At 44.5% G+C, this 20,733-nt stretch overlaps 1 protein-coding gene across 2 annotated transcripts; it reads right to left on the bottom strand.

The window, feature by feature from the left end:
* Positions 1-746: 746 nt before the first annotated feature.
* BHLHE41 (basic helix-loop-helix family member e41) lies at positions 747-7,128 on the bottom strand. Of its 2 annotated transcripts, XM_019737601.2 has the most exons (6): positions 6,955-7,128; positions 5,173-5,861; positions 4,972-5,035; positions 4,495-4,602; positions 4,057-4,168; positions 747-3,599 (listed from the first exon to the last, which is right to left on the bottom strand). In XM_019737601.2, the coding sequence occupies exons 2-6, from the start codon at positions 5,232-5,234 to the stop codon at positions 2,512-2,514; spliced, it is 1,434 nt and encodes a 477-aa protein (XP_019593160.1). In that variant the 5' UTR covers positions 5,235-5,861; positions 6,955-7,128; the 3' UTR covers positions 747-2,511. The 2 variants fall into 2 exon arrangements, with proteins under 2 accessions (XP_019593160.1, XP_074182009.1); XM_074325908.1 differs by having other exon boundaries at positions 5,173-7,128.
* Positions 7,129-20,733: the final 13,605 nt, after the last annotated feature.

Genomic DNA, 20,733 nt, shown 5'->3' with positions numbered 1-20,733 from the left:
TGAACTTAATTTCCCTCATAATGTAAAATGCAGGGGTCTGGACAAGCTGATATCTGAGGTTCCTTCTGGCTCCACTTTCTATGACTTGCAGTTCTGTTGCCATAAAGTCAGCAGAGGGAGCACTTTATCTACATCTCATAAATTTTGACTATTATTTCAACACCTTTCAAAAATTAAGGGGTTTGTGAAGAAAATTATTGAAACTAAAAAATTGACAATCCTTCAGTTTGTGTAAGAATACAAATTGGATTATAAATCTGAGAAAAGTTTAGAAATGATTTGTTTCTTGAATCCCATGATAAAGTCCCACAAATAATTCTCACAAGAAAATTATTTTATAAACACTAAGGAGCTAAAATATACGGAGAAACTAAGCACCCCTAAGTATATTTATACGGGACCCAGTGAAAGAGAAACACACCAGACTATACAACAGAGGCTATCCAGTGTCAAAGTTGAAAAGTGAAAAATGCATCAATCATAATAACATTACCAAATTGGGTCTAATATAAACAAACCACACAAGTGATTGGTAGGTTTTCCACTTTTCATTGTTACGTTGGGAACAAGCAGGTAAACAGCCAGAGCGTGGAGGCTTGCAAGAGACTGGAAATGTGTGATAGCAAGCCAATGACAAATAAAGTCATATATCTGAGAACCTGAATGACTTTCATCCCTATAGTCATATATCTTTTAAAATTAATGGAGCATCCATTATGCCTTTTTAATTATTAGACAATTTCATATCATGTATTAAAGTTTTTATTCCTTAGTAAGAATTTTAAGATCACAAAATAATGTGGCAATATTTAGGTAATAGAATTTATGGAGTGTTGAAAATACTAGAATATAAAGATAATTTCTAGTTTATCTTCACATACTAAACTTTTCTAAACCAGCTGGCTTCTTGCAGACAGTATTTATTTATTTTTTAAAATAATTTAAAACAGCATAAGCTTGTACCAAGCATTAAGCATTGTAACAAAAGTGCAACTTTTCAGCAAATCCTCCCCAAAAGATATTTGAACTCAAAATATCATTAGCACATATTTTCTCCCTACAAAAATAGCATGTCAGACATCATTAATTGGATGTATTAACAACTATGTACATAAGAGCCACCTTGTAGGCTAAGAGTTTAACGTTGTTTAAACACAGCGTTTGAGGCAAACAGTAGCAACAGCAGCAGCAAATGCACCAAACTGACTAAAAGACCCAGATATTTTCTTCACTCATAGTCAGACTGTTGTGTCTCACCCCTTACATAACATTCAAGTGAGATTTCTCACAGTGCTACCTTGGCAACAAACTAAAAATATCTAGACAAGGTCTTGGTTTAAGCCTTATTATAAAAAAAAAAAAAAAAAAAAAAAAAAAAAAAGCTTTCTTTGTGATTATCTCGTATCTGTTTTGGTCTCCAGAAAATACATAGACTTGGAGATGGGAAGGCCTCGCAGGGCTTCATTCCACATCTTTACAGAATTTCCAATCAAAACTGAGTAATGCTTTCCTCCACTTTTGTGATTTAACAGAATGTAGGATAAATCAGTTTGGACTTGTTTTCTTTTTTTTGTTTTAAGTTCAGTGCACATTCTTTATGTTTTTTACAGCAAGATTATAAAACCGTAGGAACATGAGGATTAAATGGCAGGGTGGGAATAGATGCAATGCATACATACATATATAACATATATATGTGTGTGTGCATATATATATATATATATATATATATATATATATATATATATGTAATGAAATTGATTCACGGTCAATTTCTCAATAAAGTGCCAGCAAATGTACTAAGAATGATTCTGGCCTTCCTCATCCATTTCCTTCCCCCACTTAGTTCTGATGAGGGCCTAACTCCGTGTCTCTTTAAACAAGTGCAACTAAGAGATACCATTCAAACCATCTAGAATAGGTTGCAACGTGAGCCACCGCATCCTCTCTTCCTCTGAAAAACATAGGCCTTTTAAAGAGCTGAACATTATAAAATACTGAAGAGTAAATTCAATTCTGAAAGATCCTCATTCTGTTCGAGGAAAGCCTCCTGAAGCAGGCAGGACAGCTTTGAGTCATTGACTTGACCTGCTGTTCGACGTCAACTCCTCCGCCACCTTTCCTCTACCCTGGTTCAATTAGCTCACCCACAGACCAGAGCCTTCTTACTTCCTCGAGAATTAGGTTCTGCATTTTAAAAGATAATGGAACATGGCCTAAAGGACGGCAAAACTTATTTTGGGGAGCTCTTTAAAGAAAAAAGAATCAATATCTAGCGCGGAGGTTCTTTTACAGCTGGTGTGGGAAGAAAGGGATGCTAGTGTGTTGGAGGTCGGGGTGGTGAGGGATGAGCAAAACAGGAACTCCAAACGTACACAAAACACCTGTTTTGTTTTGTTTTTTTTAAAGCCTGTCGTGCATCTATTACACTTCCCCCCTTAAAAAACGTTAAGGGTATTTTATTAATATTATTCCTCGTGAACCTTCCTCCTAAGAAAGGGGCGCAAAGATTCAGGGGGTTTCCTTTCCTGGCTGCAAGGCATCTTCCTGAGCAGAACTCTCCGGGTTCGCGTGCTCACGGGGGCCAGCGAAGGGAAGGTGGGTGCGGCCGTGCGGGTGAGGCGGGTGCAGTGCCCCAGGGGGCGCCACCTCGTGCGGCAGGAGGGTCGCGGCGGCGGCGGAGCCAGCCTTCTCGGGAGGGGGCGACAACACAGAGGACAGGCAGGGGAAGGCGGCGGCAGCGGCGGCTGCGGCTGCGGCTGCGGCGGCAGCCGGGGCGGGGATGCCGGGGTACAGCAGCGGGAATGGGGCGGCGGCCGCCGCCGGGTACAGGTACTTCTCCAGGCCGCTTTTGTCCAGAAAGGGTTGCACGTAGGCGGCGGCCGCCGAAGGCGAGAGGAAGTAGAACGGCAGGCAGAAAGGGGCCGCGGCGGCCGCCGGCTGCGCAAAGGGCGCGCCTCCGCCAAACGCCACCAGCGAACTGAGCAGGGCAGCGTCTGGTCTCAGCAGAGCGGCCGCGGCAGCAGGGTCGGGCCCCAGGAGTGCGGCGGCCGCCGCCGCCGCGCCACCCCCTGGGCCTCCTCGGGAATCCAGCCTCATCCTCTTGGGCGCCGGCGAGTCCTCCCCGGGGGGCTCCTGCTTGATGGTGACGCGGTTCGCCCCCGCACCTTTGCCCTTCTCGCGGTCCGGCCGGGCCTCGGCCTCGCCGCCGTAGCCGCTGTCAGTGTCCGTGTCGTTCTCGGCGGTGAGCTCCGCGCTGGGCTGAGTCCGCTGAATGACCGGCACGCAGTGGGCGAGGGGCTCCAGCTTCTGCCCAGCGCGCTCCAGGCAGGGGGCGGCCGCGGACCCAGTGGGGGCCGCGGCGGAGGGCGCGCCCGTGCCTTTGCTCAGAGGGACCTGTTGAGTCAACAGCTGGGGGGTAGGCAAGAACTGAGTGGCCACAGCGTGCAAGTGGTTGATCAGCTGGACACACCGCGGCTCCCTGGGCGTCCAGCTCTCAAACCGGGAGAGGTATTGCAAGACTTCTTTGGCGCATGTTTGAAATCCCGAGTGGAACACATCCAATTCGGACTGAATGGGCGATTTCAGAGATCGCTCCCCTAGGATGGGGAAGGGGGGGGGGACAGAGGAATGGAGGCAAGGGGGAAAAAAACTGACGTTAAAACATCTGCTTATCACGTGGGCCCTGCATTGACTAAAGTGATCTCGGTTTTTCCTCTGTATTCGAGTGATATAATCCTCCGGTTACGGGGGGGTGGTGGTGGCGGGGGTGGGGAGCAGGGGGGCGCTGTGCTCCCAGCTGAAAAACTAAAGTAGAGAGGGTGCAACCGCCACTTTAAATAAAAAATCTGATTCCTCTGAGTTCTGCTGAAAGCTTCTAGGATGCTTCGGGAAACGGGCACTTTCCAATGAAGGGAAACTATAAGCAATTTCACAAATGAGAGTGAACCCGTGGGCCCACGGAAGGAGGTGGGGGCGGGGGAAGAGTCCTAACACTGCTCCTCTGTGGACTGCAGGGCTTCAACAGGGTGGGTTGGCCTTCCTGAACCGACTTACCATTCTGTAAAGCAATTATCTTCTGATGCTGCTGCTCGGTTAAGGCTGTTAAAGCTTTTAAGTGTTTCAAAGTTAATTCCAAGACTACCGCTTTCTCCAGATGCCCCAGAGTCTGCAGTGGTGCAAAAGAGAATGGGGGCAGTTGGTTACTTAAACACACACATTTGGCTTGACTGGCTCTCCATTCAGCACAACAACTTAAGCAAACACTTTGAAAGAAGTATTATTCCTATACTTCTTGAGCTTTCCACAAGACAGGTTATAATGATTTCTCGCCTTCAGTTGTGAGCACCTACTCTTGAGTTTGTGAGAAACTCTACACTATACCACAAGTTGTAAGGTATCTGATATTTATATTTATTCTTATATCTCTGGGAGTAGTACCAGGCTATTAACACTCCCTTGGAGAGCAGCAAAGAAGGAAAATGTGCATCTTACTGTCAACTTCAGATGTTCAGGCAATAAATCTTTCAGCTGAGCAATGCATTCATTAATTCGGTCTCTTCTTTTCTTTTCTATTAATCTGTGCGGTAATTTGTAGGTATCCTTAATATATGAGAGTCATGGAAGAGAGAAAACAATAAGATAAACATTCATTTACTGGATATAACAATATCCCCCACCCGCCCCAAAAACATATTATGTGATAAACTATGCCCCAAAAAGCCCCCAAAACATATTATGCGATAAACTATGCCCATGAAATCTTTTTCCTCTGGGCTGTTCTGAAATGCAATTTAAATTCAGGTATGATGTTTAATCTCCCCCTGAGAGTATCCAGCAAACCACTTAAAATTCACAGTTGGGGAAGCTTAAGAGCTGGAATATATTTGTGGGCAGAGCTTCGCTGTGAAACCAATGGCCCTAATTAACTATCCAGGCAGGTTATGGGGAGCATCGGAAACTTACTCTTACCTTGCTATCATCTCGCTTCATGCTCCTTTTGGGTTTGCACATATACAAAGAAGAATAGTCCAGTCTGCAAAACAGAAATCAGCATCAGGCACCCATTCGGGAAGGGCTCTGCCCTCACCCGCTCCATACCACTTTTGGGAAAAGAAAAAAAAAATCAAACTGAAGCCCAGGCAGATATTCGCAAGGGTGCGTGCACCTTACCCTATAAAATCTCTGTGTTCCAGTAACTGTCTCTCTTGCAAATGAGGAATTCCTTCGTCCATGTTCAACCGCTGTCCGTTTCCTCTGTTTCGATTTTTGGGGTTCTGTTCTAAAATCTGTGGGACGGTAGCTTTGGGAGATCTTGGGGGGAATCTGTGCGTCTCCAGTCTCTCCCTCTTCAGCGCAGTGTTGAAAGTGTGAAGCAGTTGGTCCCCCCCTCCCACCGCGCTCGCTTTCTCGCACACACACGCACACACACGCACGCACACTCGCGCCAGCCCCACTGCGCTGGTAGTTTGCTCTCACTCCGGGCAGTGTTTGGCCACAGGGCACGCGCGTCGCCGGCCAGACCAGCACCCAGCTCACGTGCGGAACGTACCATCCGCGGTCCAGCCCGGAGGGGGGCGGGGGAGGAGGGGCCGGGCCGGGAGGGGGCGTCAGGAGAAGGCTGAGAGGGAAAGCGAACGGCGGGAGGGGGCGGGGGCACCTGATCGGGGCCACCGGAAAGGAAAAACAACTTCAGCCAAGCTATTCATCTTCCCAAAGGCAATGCAGTCAGTTGGGGGAGGAGGAGGGGGTGCCGGGGGTGCGGGGCAGCCAGTGCTTCCTCGGCTCCGAAATGTGACTCCCTCAGTCCGTCCGTCATTAGGGTGCAGGAACGTGAACGTGGCTTTTTGCTTTACCACCGACTATGTTGTTGGTTTGGACCAGAGAAAGGAAAGAGAAAGAGAATTCGCGGTGGGTAAACTTCACTCTCGAAGGAAAATTTGGAGACTTGTTTGCTCATTGGCCTGGGGGAACCCCTTGGCCCTGGATGGAGGTTGCCCCGAAAAGGGGCAACTTGAAATCCTCTCCTTGAAAGATTTAAGATAAATGAAAATGTCACTGGGTCAGAATGTCGCAATCCAAGTGTCTTTTGGAGACAGTGTCCCTGGGCCACCCAAACTTCCCGCAGCAGCCGGAATTGCGGTATCACTAATCACAGCAGCAGATGACGACGTTTGGGGCCTCTGGTGCTCCCGGAGGAACTCGGCGGGGAAGGAGGGGTAGAGGAGGGGGTGGCACGATAGGGGCTACCGCAGAAAAGCAATGCAGCATTATCACTCGCCTGCTAAACTCCGCCGCCCCTCAATGCCTGAGGTGGCGCTGCGTGCTTCCTTTCCCCTCCCCCCTCATGCGATAAGCGACACCGGGAGTGTGCAGAGCCCACGTTTACTACCGCTGGCACCTCCAAAGCCTCCCTCCTTAATCCTGTCTCAAACGGGTACCAGCACAGGGCCAGCAACGTGATCCGACCTGCCGCTGCTGCCACATCACTGCGCGGGGGAATCCGTGCGCGCGCGTGCGCGCGCTCGCCCTGCAGCCGCTGCGACCCGCGCGGGGAAGCACAGGCCAGCGGCCGCCGGGCTACCTTTTCCCTAGACCCATCCCGGGAGCATGACTCATTGGTAGTGAGAGTTACCGGGAGGTGCCCAGAGATGCGCACTGTCATCTGTCACAGCCGGCGGCAAGGGACCTTGGAGGCCAGGGAGGAGCAAGCATGTCCTGCGGGACTCCCCCAGTCTCCCCCCCCCGCCTCCCCGCTGCCGCTACTCGGGCTTTCGGAGTGTGGGATGGAGAGAATATACATTAAGCTCTCTGTATATAGGTAGATAGGAAACAAAAGGTTTTTCTTTCTGGCACCGAGAGTAAGATCTACATTCTCCCGCGTGAGCTCCGAAACATTCATTATTGCCAGTGGTACGTGAACCGAGGGGAGAAGTACACCGAATGCACACGCACCGGGACGGAGCAGGGACTGGGGCCGTCGCTACGTGTCTCCTGGCCCACCCCGCCGAACGCGGGTTCCGGGGACGGATCTGGGTCGCGGGAAGCGGCGGCTAAGAGGCGGTCACGTGTCTGCAGGAGTCGCGTCTCCGTCCGGCCTCCGGGAGCCGCCCGGCCGCGGCTGCGGTGCGCGCTGCCGCAGTCTCCCGAGTCCGGGGCGGAGACGCGCGCGGCGTCTGGCTTCGTGACTCCGGCGGCAGCGGCGGCGGCCCAAGCTCACCCCCGCGTGAGGAGACGCTGGCGGTCCGTTCACTTCGTCTGTTTAGAGGGCTCTTTAAGGTCACTCGACTACCTCAAATAGGGGGACGTATTTTGCACCAAACAGGCAGTTTAATAATGATAATACTTAAAAAGTATTTTTACAATACTGATTTTATTTTAAACCTCGATGCATCCTCTCTCTTATTTCCAAGTAATTGGGTGATGAATTCCTTTCGGTAGGGAGGACAATTTGAAGCCCTAAAAGCAATGTATCTCCGCAGTACAAAATTGACAATAAAACAAAACAAACAAACGGGGTGGGGAGAATGCCTATAAGGTGAACAAATAAAAAATTAAAATACCAGCTTACCTTAGAGGTTTCTGAATGTTTGGAGAAGGAATAGGGTGCAAATGTTTTCTCCAGGGCTAAATTTTCACTTGAAAAGGATGGCTGGAGTATTTAGTGAAAATGAAATGATGACTGGATCACTGCTTCTGGGCCTTGTCAGGTAGAGCAGACAATACACATGGCAGACATCTGATCAGGGCAAACCTTAGGGACTAAGTTTGGGACAGACTGAAGCAAGTTAAAATAAGAGAAATAGGGAAAGAAGCCTAGTGCATCACAGATGTGTTAATTTGGGATGTAAACTTCCCATAATTTAAAAACACAAAGGCCTGTTGCTGCAAATGAAGCCTTGTATGTTATCGCTTCTATCTCTTCTGTCCCAATTTTCCCTACTTCTATATCCAACATGTTTTCTCTTCCACTCCTTTTTCTGATACCAAGCACAAGCTGTAAGTGGAGTCTTTTCTAATGTTTGGTCTCCTTTGTTACTCTCAATCCTCGTTTTCTTCTTCAATTTTTATGGCCACATTTTTACTCTTCTGTTTTCTCCTTTCTTCTCTTTACTCTATGGTTTTTCTCTTCCTGCTTTTCCCTGTTAAATGTCTGCTGTTACTCTTCCCCTTTTGTTCTGTCTCTTACTTGCTTTTTGTCTTTTTTCTTTAATCTTTCACCTTGATGACTCTCCCTGCTTGTCCACTTCCTTTCAATTTGAGTCTTCCTTTTCTTTCTCAAACTCATGTCTTCTGGAACATCAGACATACTTTAATGCCTCCAAATTTTCCTTTGCTACAAGAAGGGTATAACAACAGCTAACTATATAGCATTTACAGTTAGAGCACCAAACACCACTCTAAAGGCTTTTCATGTATTATGTTAACTCATTAATCCTTTCTACAACCCTTTAAAGTAGATACGATTATTATGCCCATTCTACAGATGAGAAAATAGATATATAGGGAGATTACAAAATGTGTCCATGGTCCCAGAGCCAGGATTTAAGTACTGACAGTGGGCCCCAGAGTCTGTGCCTTTAACTACTACCCCTTGTGAACAGTGAGGGCCAAGAGCTAAAAGTTAACTTGCTGTTTAAGGTTTTTGTTTTGTTTTGTTTTGTTTTGTTTTGTTTACCAGTGTGAATGTGCACATATGTTGTAGTGTATATGTGTGTGTGAGCACTTTGGAAGAGAGATGGGGAAGGAGAGATGTTTGCATTGGAGGTGATGGCAGAGAAACAGGTATGAGAAAAAAGAAGGGTGGTAGTCTCATCCGTGAGTGATTCAGTTGGCTTCTAGCTCCATATTTATTGATTTAAACTCAAATCTCCTAATTAAGTATTATAATTTCATATAGAGGGACAGATAAAAGTGCAGTTTAGAAAAGGCTAATGGTGACGCTGGTTACTGTTTCCACTGAGCAAACCAAGCCAAACTCTAAAGTGTAGGCTCAGGTTAGTAATAGGAAAAGTTCACATGTGGTGAGGTTAGAAAGGGAAAAAATTCCCTCGTCTCACAAAGGAACAGAAGACTAGAATGTCCTCTTTGGGTACGTTTAAAAGTAGGTTGAGTCTTTTTAGGAAGGTTTAATGCTGTCCAGCTGAAAGCCAAGGAGATATAAGATGAGCTCAAAGCCCCTTTGAGCCTATAATTAAAGAATTTTGTGATGCCTTGCTTTTTAATAGGTGAGGGGGAAGCAACTTCCATTGCTTTTCTTTGGTTAAGTAGGGAAATCATTACCAATAGAGACTCTAATGAAAGGGAATACTTATCCCAGTTCCCACCTCCCTCCTTTCACCCCATCTAAGTATTCTATGCCCCATACTCATTATATTCACCTAGTGACTTTGGAAAGTCTTATCATGTTTGCTTGCAAAGTCTTGGATTTCTAACAGAAATGGAACTCTCCTGGGAGGATTAAAGTTTCCACAGAGAAGTTTTCTTTTCTTTCTTTCATTCTTTTTTTGCCTCTTTAGGGTTCTGTAAGCCCTACTGCTGTCCTGGAGCAGTGAGGTGACTAGTATGTTTTGGGATCCCCGGTCTGGTCTGATTCACACTAACTGTGCATTTCCAATGGCCTTAAAGGCTCTGATTGATCTGCCCATGGGTATGGAGCCTCCTGCCTGTACTGCTGTGAAAATGCCCCATCAGATGGGCAGATGCCTGTCTTAATCACCTCTGGGGGGGGGGGGGGTGGACAAGAATTTACAGTCTTTCTACATCATTTTACATCAAAAAGGGGAGTGTACCCCATTAAGCATATTTTATAAAAATCTAAAAGAAGTTTAGGGTTGACACTAAAATCAAGGCGGGGTGGGGGCTGAGCAGAGTGGGATGATAGATCCAGGATGTATGGAAGCTTCCTTTGGAATCCTTTCTCTGGGCATGCGCACTGTTCTCAGAGGAGAAATGTTAGTGTTGTCAGGCACGGCACTGAAAGAAGGCTACCTCATAGAAGGTTTTTCCGAGGGAGGGAAACGCCCTGCTACTCACCAGAAGCCAAATATGACTTGAAAATATTGATAATGCTATTTGCTGACGGTACTAGATTGAAAACCCAACATAGAAGGTTGGGTTTTCCAGTTGCGTTATAAGTGAATTAGCAGGAATAGTACAGGTGTCCCTATTTAATTTGGAAAAGAACTTAAGTCTTTCTGTAGACTACCAATTAATGTGTCTTTGTGGTTTGAACATACATATGAATCATATTTTATGTTTATGTACCACTGCTCAAGAAGTTTATATGATTACTTGCCTTTGCATAGCACCAAGGAGCAGGTGATATTAAGTATAGGGAATGCATTTTATTACTGCTGAAATCATTGTGTTTTTGTGTTTATGTGATTATCAAAACCACTCACATGGGTGGTCCTGAATTTAACACATGCTCAAAGTTCCTGGGGTTCTCACATACAAAATACAAGTGGGAGAGAGAGCCAAGCTGAAGACCACTACGAGGGTTTTCCCCTGGCTCCTCTCTCAAGTTATGCCTGGTCCCTCCTAGTGCCCATGTACTTCTTATACAGACTGAGGGTGATCCAGAAAGACTGGAAAAGTAGAGTGAGCAGCACATGACAAATCCATAAGGATTTCCACAAAAGGACTCCTACCTTTTTCTGAATTCTCTCAGACTAGCTGGATACTGGAACCCAGAGAGGCTGCATAAAGAGGGGGTCTTTTAACTCCTGTGTTTCTCTTGTTACTGCTGATGAAAATCCTTAGAAAGTCTTCAAAAAGATACATGTTTATGTATTGTGAATCACAAATAGGAAAAAGACATGCTAAACAGCCACTTACCTCACCTGCTCATGATGGGCATGGTCCTTGAATCAATTTTCAGATGGTATCCACCCAGTACAGAGAGCTATCTGTAACAGAGTCTAGTAATTTATAAAGGCAATGAAAAGACTAGTTAAGGAGGATTTAATCAACACTTAGAACTATTGGTATAAATTTTATTTAACAGCTAACTTAAAGCAAGAGTTGATATATAATTACCAAGAAAGGTAATGTGGTTCTGATATTAACTCATGATCCTCTTTCACAAGGAAACTGATGGAAATCTAGAGTAGATGTGAGTATCAGTTAGAAACTGCATTTGAGCCAAAGTAATAGCAGCTCAAACATCTGTGGGGACAGAGCCAGGAGAGCAGTTTCCAGGCTTTCGATCTCACGTGGAAAGGTGCTGGCTTGGATAGTAGACGGACATCAGTTGTAACTAGTTGGCCATCAGCTGTAACCAGTTAGCCATTGGCCACTGATATAACTGCCGTAGCTAGGCTAGGTGGTTGAGTTAGTTGGTTGGCAGAGAAGTGGACAACAGGTTGCGGATTGTGCGGCTCCTGTTTCCTGTGTCTCCAACCCAGCCGCCAGCGAGAATATAGTGGTATGACCCCCCCCCATCTGTGGCTCCATGGGTGTTCCTTTTTGGCCTCACCATATCCTGTGTTCTTGTGCAGGGAGCGGGACCAGAGACCCTGCATGTCAATATCGTAGGCATTTATTTTTCAGTCACATTAAAGAAGTCTGGAGGAAAGGAGTCCAGAGGTAATGTGAAGTAATAATAGTGCTGTCAGTGTCTCAGACTTCTGCTTTTCTGATCCACTCTCCACTAGTTTCCATTCATCCTCAAGATTGCCTCATGGTCGTAAGATGGCTGCTGGAGCCTCTGCAGTAAAGGATAAAAGAGTACCTACTAAGCTGAACAAGTCTCCCATAAAGAGCTTTTCTTCTAAGTTCTACTCAATGACTTTTGCTTACATCTTGTCTCCAATCCTATTACGAGGGGGCTAAAAATAGTTTTCTAGCTGAGGGTTCTTTCAGTAAAGAGGGAGAAGATCATAGATATTGGGTTCGCACTAGCCATCTCTGTGGTGGTCTGATGAAAGAAAATGGCTTATTCAGGTCCTCTTCTTCATCACCGTGTCCTTCTTCTTTACTATGCCATATGTGTTGGCAGTGCCCCTTTATTGTATGAGAGTATTTAATACCAATTTCAGAAATTTTTCAGTCTTTCCATCTGCAATTGCACAAACTTTAACTAACTCCTTAAGGACATGCTCTTTAACATCTGTATTTTTAAGTTCCAATAATTGCAGGAATCTGCTTAGGGAGGGGATTTAACAGAGTTTGCTCTTCCTCTAGGATGCAAATTACAACTGCATGTTTTCTGGGAAATGATTGTCTTCCTTTTTATGTAGCGGCATCTGTCCTCTGGTAGTTCTGTGTCTGTAGCTATGCCTTCTGCCCATGGCATTTGGGTTGTAGAGAGCAACTTCCAGCAAAAATGCACTCTGATTGTTCCCACCTGAATGTAGCTACTATTTTGTTCTACTTGGAGCCACATTGATGTAGGATCCAATGGCATTAGGGTCAGAAGATTAGGACAAGAGCTTTGTTATTGAGTTGGGTTCTGTACTAAATGAGGAAGGCGAGAAGAGGTAGGTGAGTGCAGTTGCATGGAAGCAGAGGGGCCGATCCCTAAGGTTGGCGTCGGGAGGTGAACTCTGGAAGAGAGTGAGGTGTGTTGCTGGGTGTTGTCACCTGCAGAGTCTAGGGTTCCAACAACCTCCTTCTCCTCTCAGCTCCGGAGGGGATCCCCCATCCAAGCCTTTCATCTCCCTTGGAAGAGTCCTTCCAGGATATGGAAGCCATCATCAGGGGCTGTTTAGAGGAATTGTTCCAAGATGAGGAAGATGGTGGGAGGGGGCATTTTTGATCCCATTCTAGTTTTGGAATTGTGTTCCTGACATTTGAGTTGGAATTCTGGGTGCATTTTCTCACAGCTGGACAAATGGATAAAGGTTGCAGTTAGACCACTGCATAACGCTGCCCAATGTCTTGGCATCTGCTATCCAGTCCTCATCTATTAAATGGGTATTTATTGTGCTTATAGATGCTGTGCAGTTTTGAAGCTTGCCTTCAATGACCTTACAATGTAATGGATCATAATTTCTCAAAGAGGAGAGGTCATTAAGAAAGCTGAACAGTTATTCTAAAGCCATTCCATATTCCAAAGGCAGTACTCAGATGCCTCCTCTTTGGTGCATTTGAGATACGCTTACAGCTTTGCTTCTGAAGTAATGCACTTTAGAAATTATTCCAGAAAGTACAGTCAGTGACCTCAGTCTGTGGGTAAGCCTTGTCCTGCTGTAATCAAAACATCCCTGGATGGAAAGGTGGGCCAAGAAACTGCTGTGTGCCCTGCTCCCATAGGCTGTCTACCCTCCCCCAATTTGCCCTAATTCCCTGATGTTTGTGGGAATGCCCCTTCAACACCCATCCCCTCCAAATATATACAACTTCATTTTATATGCTCTTCATCTGCTCTGACTCTGATTCTGCCATCTCCCGTGACACACATTGCTATCTTCTCTCCTTGTGGCTTAGTGTTTGAACTTTCTCTCTTCAGTGTTTGAATCTATACTCTGCCCTGTGGATTATAAATTGGTTTACCTCCTTTTAGCAATATGTCCTCTGTAGTCTCTAGTAAGAAGCTCCTGATCCATCCCAGCCCTCAGCCCTCACCCTCACCCCAGCTGCTAGGTTATTGCCCTACCAAGTTTCTCTTAGATTTGGACAGAAGTTGGCTTAACTAATTTTCTCTGCTCCAGAGCAGGCTGGCATAGTTTTGAAAAAGATAATAACTCATTAAAACGGCGCATAAGCTGTAGGGTACAGAATTTCACATTCTGTAAAAGGACACGTCTGTATCAACACTGACTTCCTTAGTTCTTCTTTGGTTTCAGTTCTTCGTCTGGAAAGGGGCTGGCAGACCTGGCAGCGTGGAGCAGCCTGATGGTCACATCCCCTCCAGCTACATGGACTGATGGCAAATTTATCAAGATTGGCTGTCCTTAAAATAAAACAGGTGAAGGGTAAGAGGGGAAGGGAGTGGGAGATGAGGGTAAGGGGGATCAAAGATATGGTGATGGAAGGAGAACTGACTCTGGGTGGTGAATACCAATGGGATTTATAGATGATGTATTACAGAATTGTACACCTGAAATCTATGTAATTTTATTAACAATTGTCACCCTAATAAATTTAAAAAAAAGTAATTCAACTTACAGATGCCTTAAATGCAAAAAAAAACACACAAAAAACGTGGATGTCATTCTTGACCCCTTCATGTCCCTCATTCCCCTCCTCCAATGAATAACAATGTCCTGTAGATTCCACTTCTTAAATATACATCACATCCATTCTCTCTTTTTCCCCATCCTCATTGCCTACACTCTAGACCAAGCCCCCATCACTTCTCACCAAACTACTGTAAGAACTTCTTAACTGCTTTTAGCAGTTGGGGTTCAGTAAGGAAAACAGAAACCACTGTAGATATTTCAGTAACAGGGATTTAACAAAGGGAATTAAAAGCATGCATAACCTCTGGATACATAAACTGGCATAAGCAAGGTTGGGAAGAACTGCTGCTGCTTTTCAGGATATTTTGATGAGTTGCAGGGAAGCCTGAAGGCCAGTGAGCTCAACTGCCTGCCTTGCTGAAAAGGCTGACTTGCCTGGAAGCCACTGTAAACCTCACATCGGCACACAGCTACTGCTGCCACTGGAGAGATTTGGGGTGTCTCTTCCACTTCCCACATCTTGCACCAGGGCTTCTTATTGGCACAATCTGAGCCGGAACCCTGTGGGCAAGGGAGAATAGAAAATGTCACTCCCTAGCTTCTCTCCTGCAATGAGAGTGGAGTGTAGAAGGCAGTGGAGCTGGGGCTGAGTTGACAACAGACATCTCACACCCCACCCACATCTACTGTGTACGCCTACCCTCACCCTGCACCACACCTAATTCAGTCCTATATTATGACCAGAGAAATCTTTCTGCCCATGCAATCCCTTGATCAAAATCATTTGTTTCCCATTTCCATTAGGTTAAAATAAAAACTCTTCAGTGGCCTGAAAGACACTGTATGTGATTTGGCCCTTGCCCACATCATTCATCTCACCTCTCATTTCTCTTCCTGTTTCTACACTCTAACATACTAGCTTTCTTTCAGATTTTCTTTTTAAAATGTAGTCTGTTCTTTTAGGGACTTCACAAACGCTGTCCCAACTGATCGGAATACTTTCCTCCCATGTCCCCCCCACACACACACACTTTCCCAACTCCCATCAATTCTCTTCCTCCTACGCTTCCTTCAGGTGTCCTCTGTAGTATCTTTCTCCTGAAACTTTTCAGGAGAGTTCCTAGACCAGGTTTGTCTCCTTCTACAAGCTCCTTTGTTCCTTGTCATTCTTTCATAACATCTATACTGTTTGAAAGATTCATTAGACTTTTCAGTGTCTGTATTCACGCTAGTTTGTAAGCCCCATGAGGACAGATGCCTGAATTATTTACTGCTGTATCCCAGTGCCCAGGAGTGCTGAGCACAGAACAGACACCTAGATATGTTTTGCTGAATGCCTCCTGGAGGTGCTCCACCAAGTCCTCTATGAACTGATGCCTTGTTTCAGGAAAAGGCTTGAATGACAAGTCCTAACCCTGCCACACAGTGTTTGAAGGCCTTCATACGTGCCTGAGGTGCGGAATGTGATGTTGGCTGATACCCTCCCACCCTGCTGCTATGTCTTTCTTATACTCGTGTGCCTCTTCCAGGCAGGAGTATCCTCACTGCTCTTAGGGTACTGCGTACTTCTCCCCTGGCCTCACCTGGCATGGGACAATCAGGCAGCAGATAGCATGAGGGATTGTTAAGTGCTCCTGATATAGTAGGAAACCTAGGAGGCTGACAGGGTCTTTGTGAAGTGGTGGGCAGTTCTGTTGGGGTGTGGGGGTAGGGCCTGTGCCTCTGGAATTGCTGTGGGTCACTGCGCTAGGATGGACATGTTCTGTGCCCAGAAGGCAGTGAAATCCACCCGTGTGCTCCCTAACAGTCTTGGTAAGTTGGCATTTCTCACTCACAGAATTTTACTGTCTTTCACAGTGTGCATGAGCAAGGCAAAGGGAATTTAGGGGCTGGAGGTAGTCCAGCTGAATTCCACAGGTGCTCTAGAGACCGTGGGTTGGTGAGGTGACACCCAGGGCACGTCTCTCAGAGGCCAGACGTGGGGAGGGATGCAGAGTTCGTCATGGCAAGCTGTGTTTACATGTCTGCTAGACTCAGTGCATCACAAGAGGGGGTCCTGGGGCAGTGCCAAAGAGCGTGGTTACCAAGAGTGCAGAAAGAAATGAACACTGTGCCAGGGTGTACGAGTCAAGCCTCAGACTTTTCAGACTGTGGCACAAAGGAGGATGGTTGAGAGCCAATGAAGCCAATCCATCAGAATGCCAAACTGATAGGCACGGAGGAAACAAATGAATGGTCAGTGCAGACAAGAGAGAGCTGGAGCAAGACGTGGTCTGGATGAGACGCTGCTGCTGTGCAGGAATTCTGCTTGGGGTCGTCAGTCAGTCATGTTCCTGATAGGCTGAAAACAGGGTCAGGACCACTTCAGCTCTCATCCCCAAACCAGCTTTACATTTGCTCCTGGCACTTATACTTGCAAAAACAGAGTTCCTATTTCCCTAATTATATATTCAGACAGACTGTTGATTTTCCTGATAATGAGGTTCCAAAATAAGACTGCGCTTACCAAACGCAATCCTGGCGATGGCAAGCCTTCTTCAGCAGACCTGGGTCTGAGTTTGCATCTGTTCAACGGTCCTGCATTGTCTGCGGTGATCAAGAAGAAAGCATTGTGAACCTATTGTGATTTAGGATAGTGATACTAACGATTTTTCTGTAACCTCTGTTTTTTATTATGTTTTAGAAATTCTGCTTCAGATGTACTGAATGTAAAGAAATAGACACATTACCTATTTCTGTCCTGTTTCATAGCATTTCATGTTCCTGTATATGGTAGCAGAATGATGTGGGCTCTGGCTTTAAGGTCAAGAAGACCTGGGTTCAAATGCTGTTTCCCCCTGACTAGCTGTGTGGCCTTGGCCAAGTTATTAATGCAATTGATTTTTTCTCAATAGCAACACAGAGGTAACAGTGCCTACCTCTGACTGGTTGTTGTGTGGCTTGGTGACAGTTGTAGAGAAAACTTGCAATATAGCAGGTGAACGAGCAGTAAATGGTAACTATTGTTTTCCTCATTTGAGCTGCCTGATCAAAATTATGAGTGTCACAGAATACCGTTTGAAAATAATTGACAGATTAAGTAACATATTTTAAACTCAAGAGGTAAACCCATTGCTTTCAATTATCTTTTCTTTTACTAATAGGAGAATAATAATAAAACAGAGGGCCAGACCTGTCAGTGTGATTTTCCACTAATGAGATATAATTTTATTTCATGTGCTGATTGGAAATGGGCAATACTGGCCACAACCTTATTCTTTTAAATCATACTCTTCAGACAGCTCTTCTGAGAGGTCACACAGTTCCATAATTGTGCACGAATGCAGGGACATGCTCTCAGGCCATGCTTTGTCACAAGTTCAAGCCTTGTTCGGGTGAAAGGCATGTGTGAATTAAGTTTCACACTTTTTTAGCTGGTGATGGGAGATATACTGACTTGTTGCTTCTTTATGCCAGTTATTCTAATAATAATTGCAAGCACTTTTATAGCAGTTTTAGTGTTTTCACTCATTTAATTGCTTAACAACCCTTTGAGATGTGTACTGGGATAATGTCATTTATAAAGGGAGGAAACTGAGGCACACGATGAAGTAATTTGTCCATGTCACACAGCTAGTAAATGGCAGAGCCAGGTTTCCAAGCCAAGCACTGTGACTGCAGAGCCAGGGCCCACGGCTCTCACTTTACTGCCTCTCTACAGTAACGACATCCCCAATATCCAGACAAAAATGGACCATTTCTATTCACCATCTGTGATTATGCTTAGAGAAGTGAGGGTCCATGGTGCCAGAGGGAACATCTGAAACTCTGAGCACAAAGCTAAGCTCCGCCACTGCCTGCTTGCCTGACCATGAGAGACAAGTATTGCATTTCTGCAGATCTCAGCATCCTCACTTAGAAAGTGTTGTGAGGGGAACTAATACACCCGTTGTGAGGGGGACTAGTGTTATGTTTGATGCACAGGAGATGCCCAAGAAATATTAGTCCCTACCCTGAATACTAGATATCTAAAAATATCCAAATATGCAATTATTGGTGGTTTAATTTCTCCTGAAAAATAACACTTTTGATTTCTTTTCACTTTTCAGCTTTAAAAAAAAAATAGGGTGAAATTTCATCACTAAGTTAATAATTGTAGAACATCTTCTATGTGGAAGGCATTTTCTAGGTGGGTGCTGTCCAACAGAACTTTTTTTGGTGATGCAAAAGTTTTATTATCCGTACTGTCTAACATAGTAGCTACTAGCTGCATGTAGTTATTGAGCACTTGGAATGTGGTTAGTTTAACTAAAGCATGGAATTTTTAATTGTATTTAATTTTTAAAAGATTTTTATTAAAAATATAGTTAGCATATAATATTATATTAGTTTTAGATGTACACAATAGTTATTCAACATTTATATACCTAAAGAAGTGATCACCATGATAATCCCATCTGACACTGTACCACTCTGTCACAATATTGTTGACTATATTCCCTATACTGTACATTACATCCCCATGACTTATTTGTTTTATATGTGGAAATTTGGACCTTTCACTCCCCTTTACCTTTCCCCCCCTTTTAATTTTTCAGTTATAGTTGACATTAAATATTATTTTAATATCAGGTATACCTCATATGGTTAGACATTCATATAATTGAAGAAGTGATTCCCCAACTAGTCTAGTCCCCACCTGGCACTATACACAGTTATTACCATGCTACTGACTATATTCCCTATGCCTTACTTTACATCCCCATGACTATTTTGTAATTATCAATTTTTACTTCCTAATCTCTTTACCTTTTCACCCTGCCCCCAGTCCTCCTCCCATCTATCACTCCAATAAATCTAGTACCCACCTGACACCGTATGTAGTTATTACAATATTATTGACTATAATCATTATGCTATACCCTACATTTCCATGACTACTTTGTAACAACCAATTCATACTTCTTAATCCCTTCACCCTTTTCACCCACCACTCCAACTCCCCTTCCTGGCAACCATCAAAATATTCTCTGTATCTATGAGTCTGTTTTTGTTTTGTTTGTTTATTTTGTTCTTTAGATTCCACATATAAGCAAAATCACATTGCATCTGTCTTTCACTGTCTGACATACTCCAATCAGCACAATATCCTCCAGGTCCATCCATGCCAGTGCAGATGGAAAGAACCCATTCCCTTTCCTGGCTGAGTAATATTCCACTTCCTCTTTATCCATTCTTGTATCGACAGACACCACAGCTGTCTCCACATCTTGGCCATTGTAAACAGTGCTGCAACGAATATATGGCTGCACATGTCCCCTCGAAGTAGCATTTTGGGTTTCTTTGGATAAATACTAGGAAGTGCGATTACTGGGTTCATCCATGTCTCTTGTCATAGCCTTTGTTTTAAAGTCTATTTTGTCTGGTGTAAGTATTGCTCGTCCAGTTTTTGTGTTTGTTTGTTTCTATTTTCATGAAATAACTTTTTCCATTCCTTTACTTTCATTCTCTGTGTGTCTTTCAATCTTCCAGGCAGCATATGTCAGGGTTTTGTTTTCTTATCTATTCAGCCACCCCTATGTTTTTGATTGGGACATTTAATCCACTTACACTGAAAGGAATTGTCAATAGGTATGCAGTTATTGCCATTTTACTATTCATATTTTTTATCTTTTTTTTCTTTTTCCATCTTAAAGAAGTCCCTCTAACATTCCTTGTAATACTGGTTTGATGATGAGAAACTCCTTTTGCTTTTTCTTGTCTGGGAAGCTCTTAATCTGTCCTTTGATTTTTTAAAATGATAGCTTTGCTGAGAAGAGTACCCTTGGTTGTAGGTCCTTGTTTTTCATCACTTGGAATATTTCATGCCAATCCCTTCTGGCCTGCAAAGTTCTGTGGAGAAATCAGCAGACAGTCTCATGGTACCTCCCTTGTCGGTAACCAACTGCTTGTCTCTTGCTGCTTTTAGGATTCTCTCTTTGTCTTTAATTATAAAGTGTCTTGGTGTGGACCTGTTTGGGTTCATCTTGTTTGGAACACTCTGTGCTTCCTAGATTTGTGTGTTTATTTCCTTTGTCAGGTTAAGCAAGTTTTCAGTCATTGTTTCTTCAAATAGATTCTAAATCCCTGGCTTTCTCTCTTCTCCTTCTGGTACCCCTGTGGTGCAAATGTTGTTATACTTGATGTTGTCCCAGAGGTCTCTTAAACTATCCTCATTTTTTTTGGATTCCTTTTGCTGTTGTGATTAGGTGTTTTCTGCTACCCTGTCTTCCAAATCTAGTCTGCTGGTGATTCTGTCTAGTGCAGTCTTCATTTCAGTTATTATATTCTTCACTTCTGACTGGTTCTTTTGCATGGTTTTGTGTCTTTTTTATGCTTTATATCTCTTTGTTGAAGTTCTCACTAAGTTCCTTGAGCATCCTTATAACCATTGTTTTGAACTCTATATCTGGTAGATTGCTTGCCTCCATTTTGCTTAGTTCTTTTTCTGGAGTTTTCTCCTGTTCTTTCATTTGGGATGTACTTCTTTGTGTCCTCATTTTGGCTGCCTCTCTGTGTTTGTTTCTATGTGTTAGGTAGGCCTGTTATGTCTCCTAGTCTTGCCAGTGACCTTATGTAGTAGGTGCCC

The sequence above is a fragment of the Rhinolophus sinicus genome, linkage group LG02 (genome assembly GCF_036562045.2).
Source record: "Rhinolophus sinicus isolate RSC01 linkage group LG02, ASM3656204v1, whole genome shotgun sequence".
Classification (NCBI taxonomy): Eukaryota; Metazoa; Chordata; class Mammalia; order Chiroptera; family Rhinolophidae; genus Rhinolophus; species Rhinolophus sinicus.
This window is presented reverse-complemented; position numbering and strand designations above follow the sequence as displayed.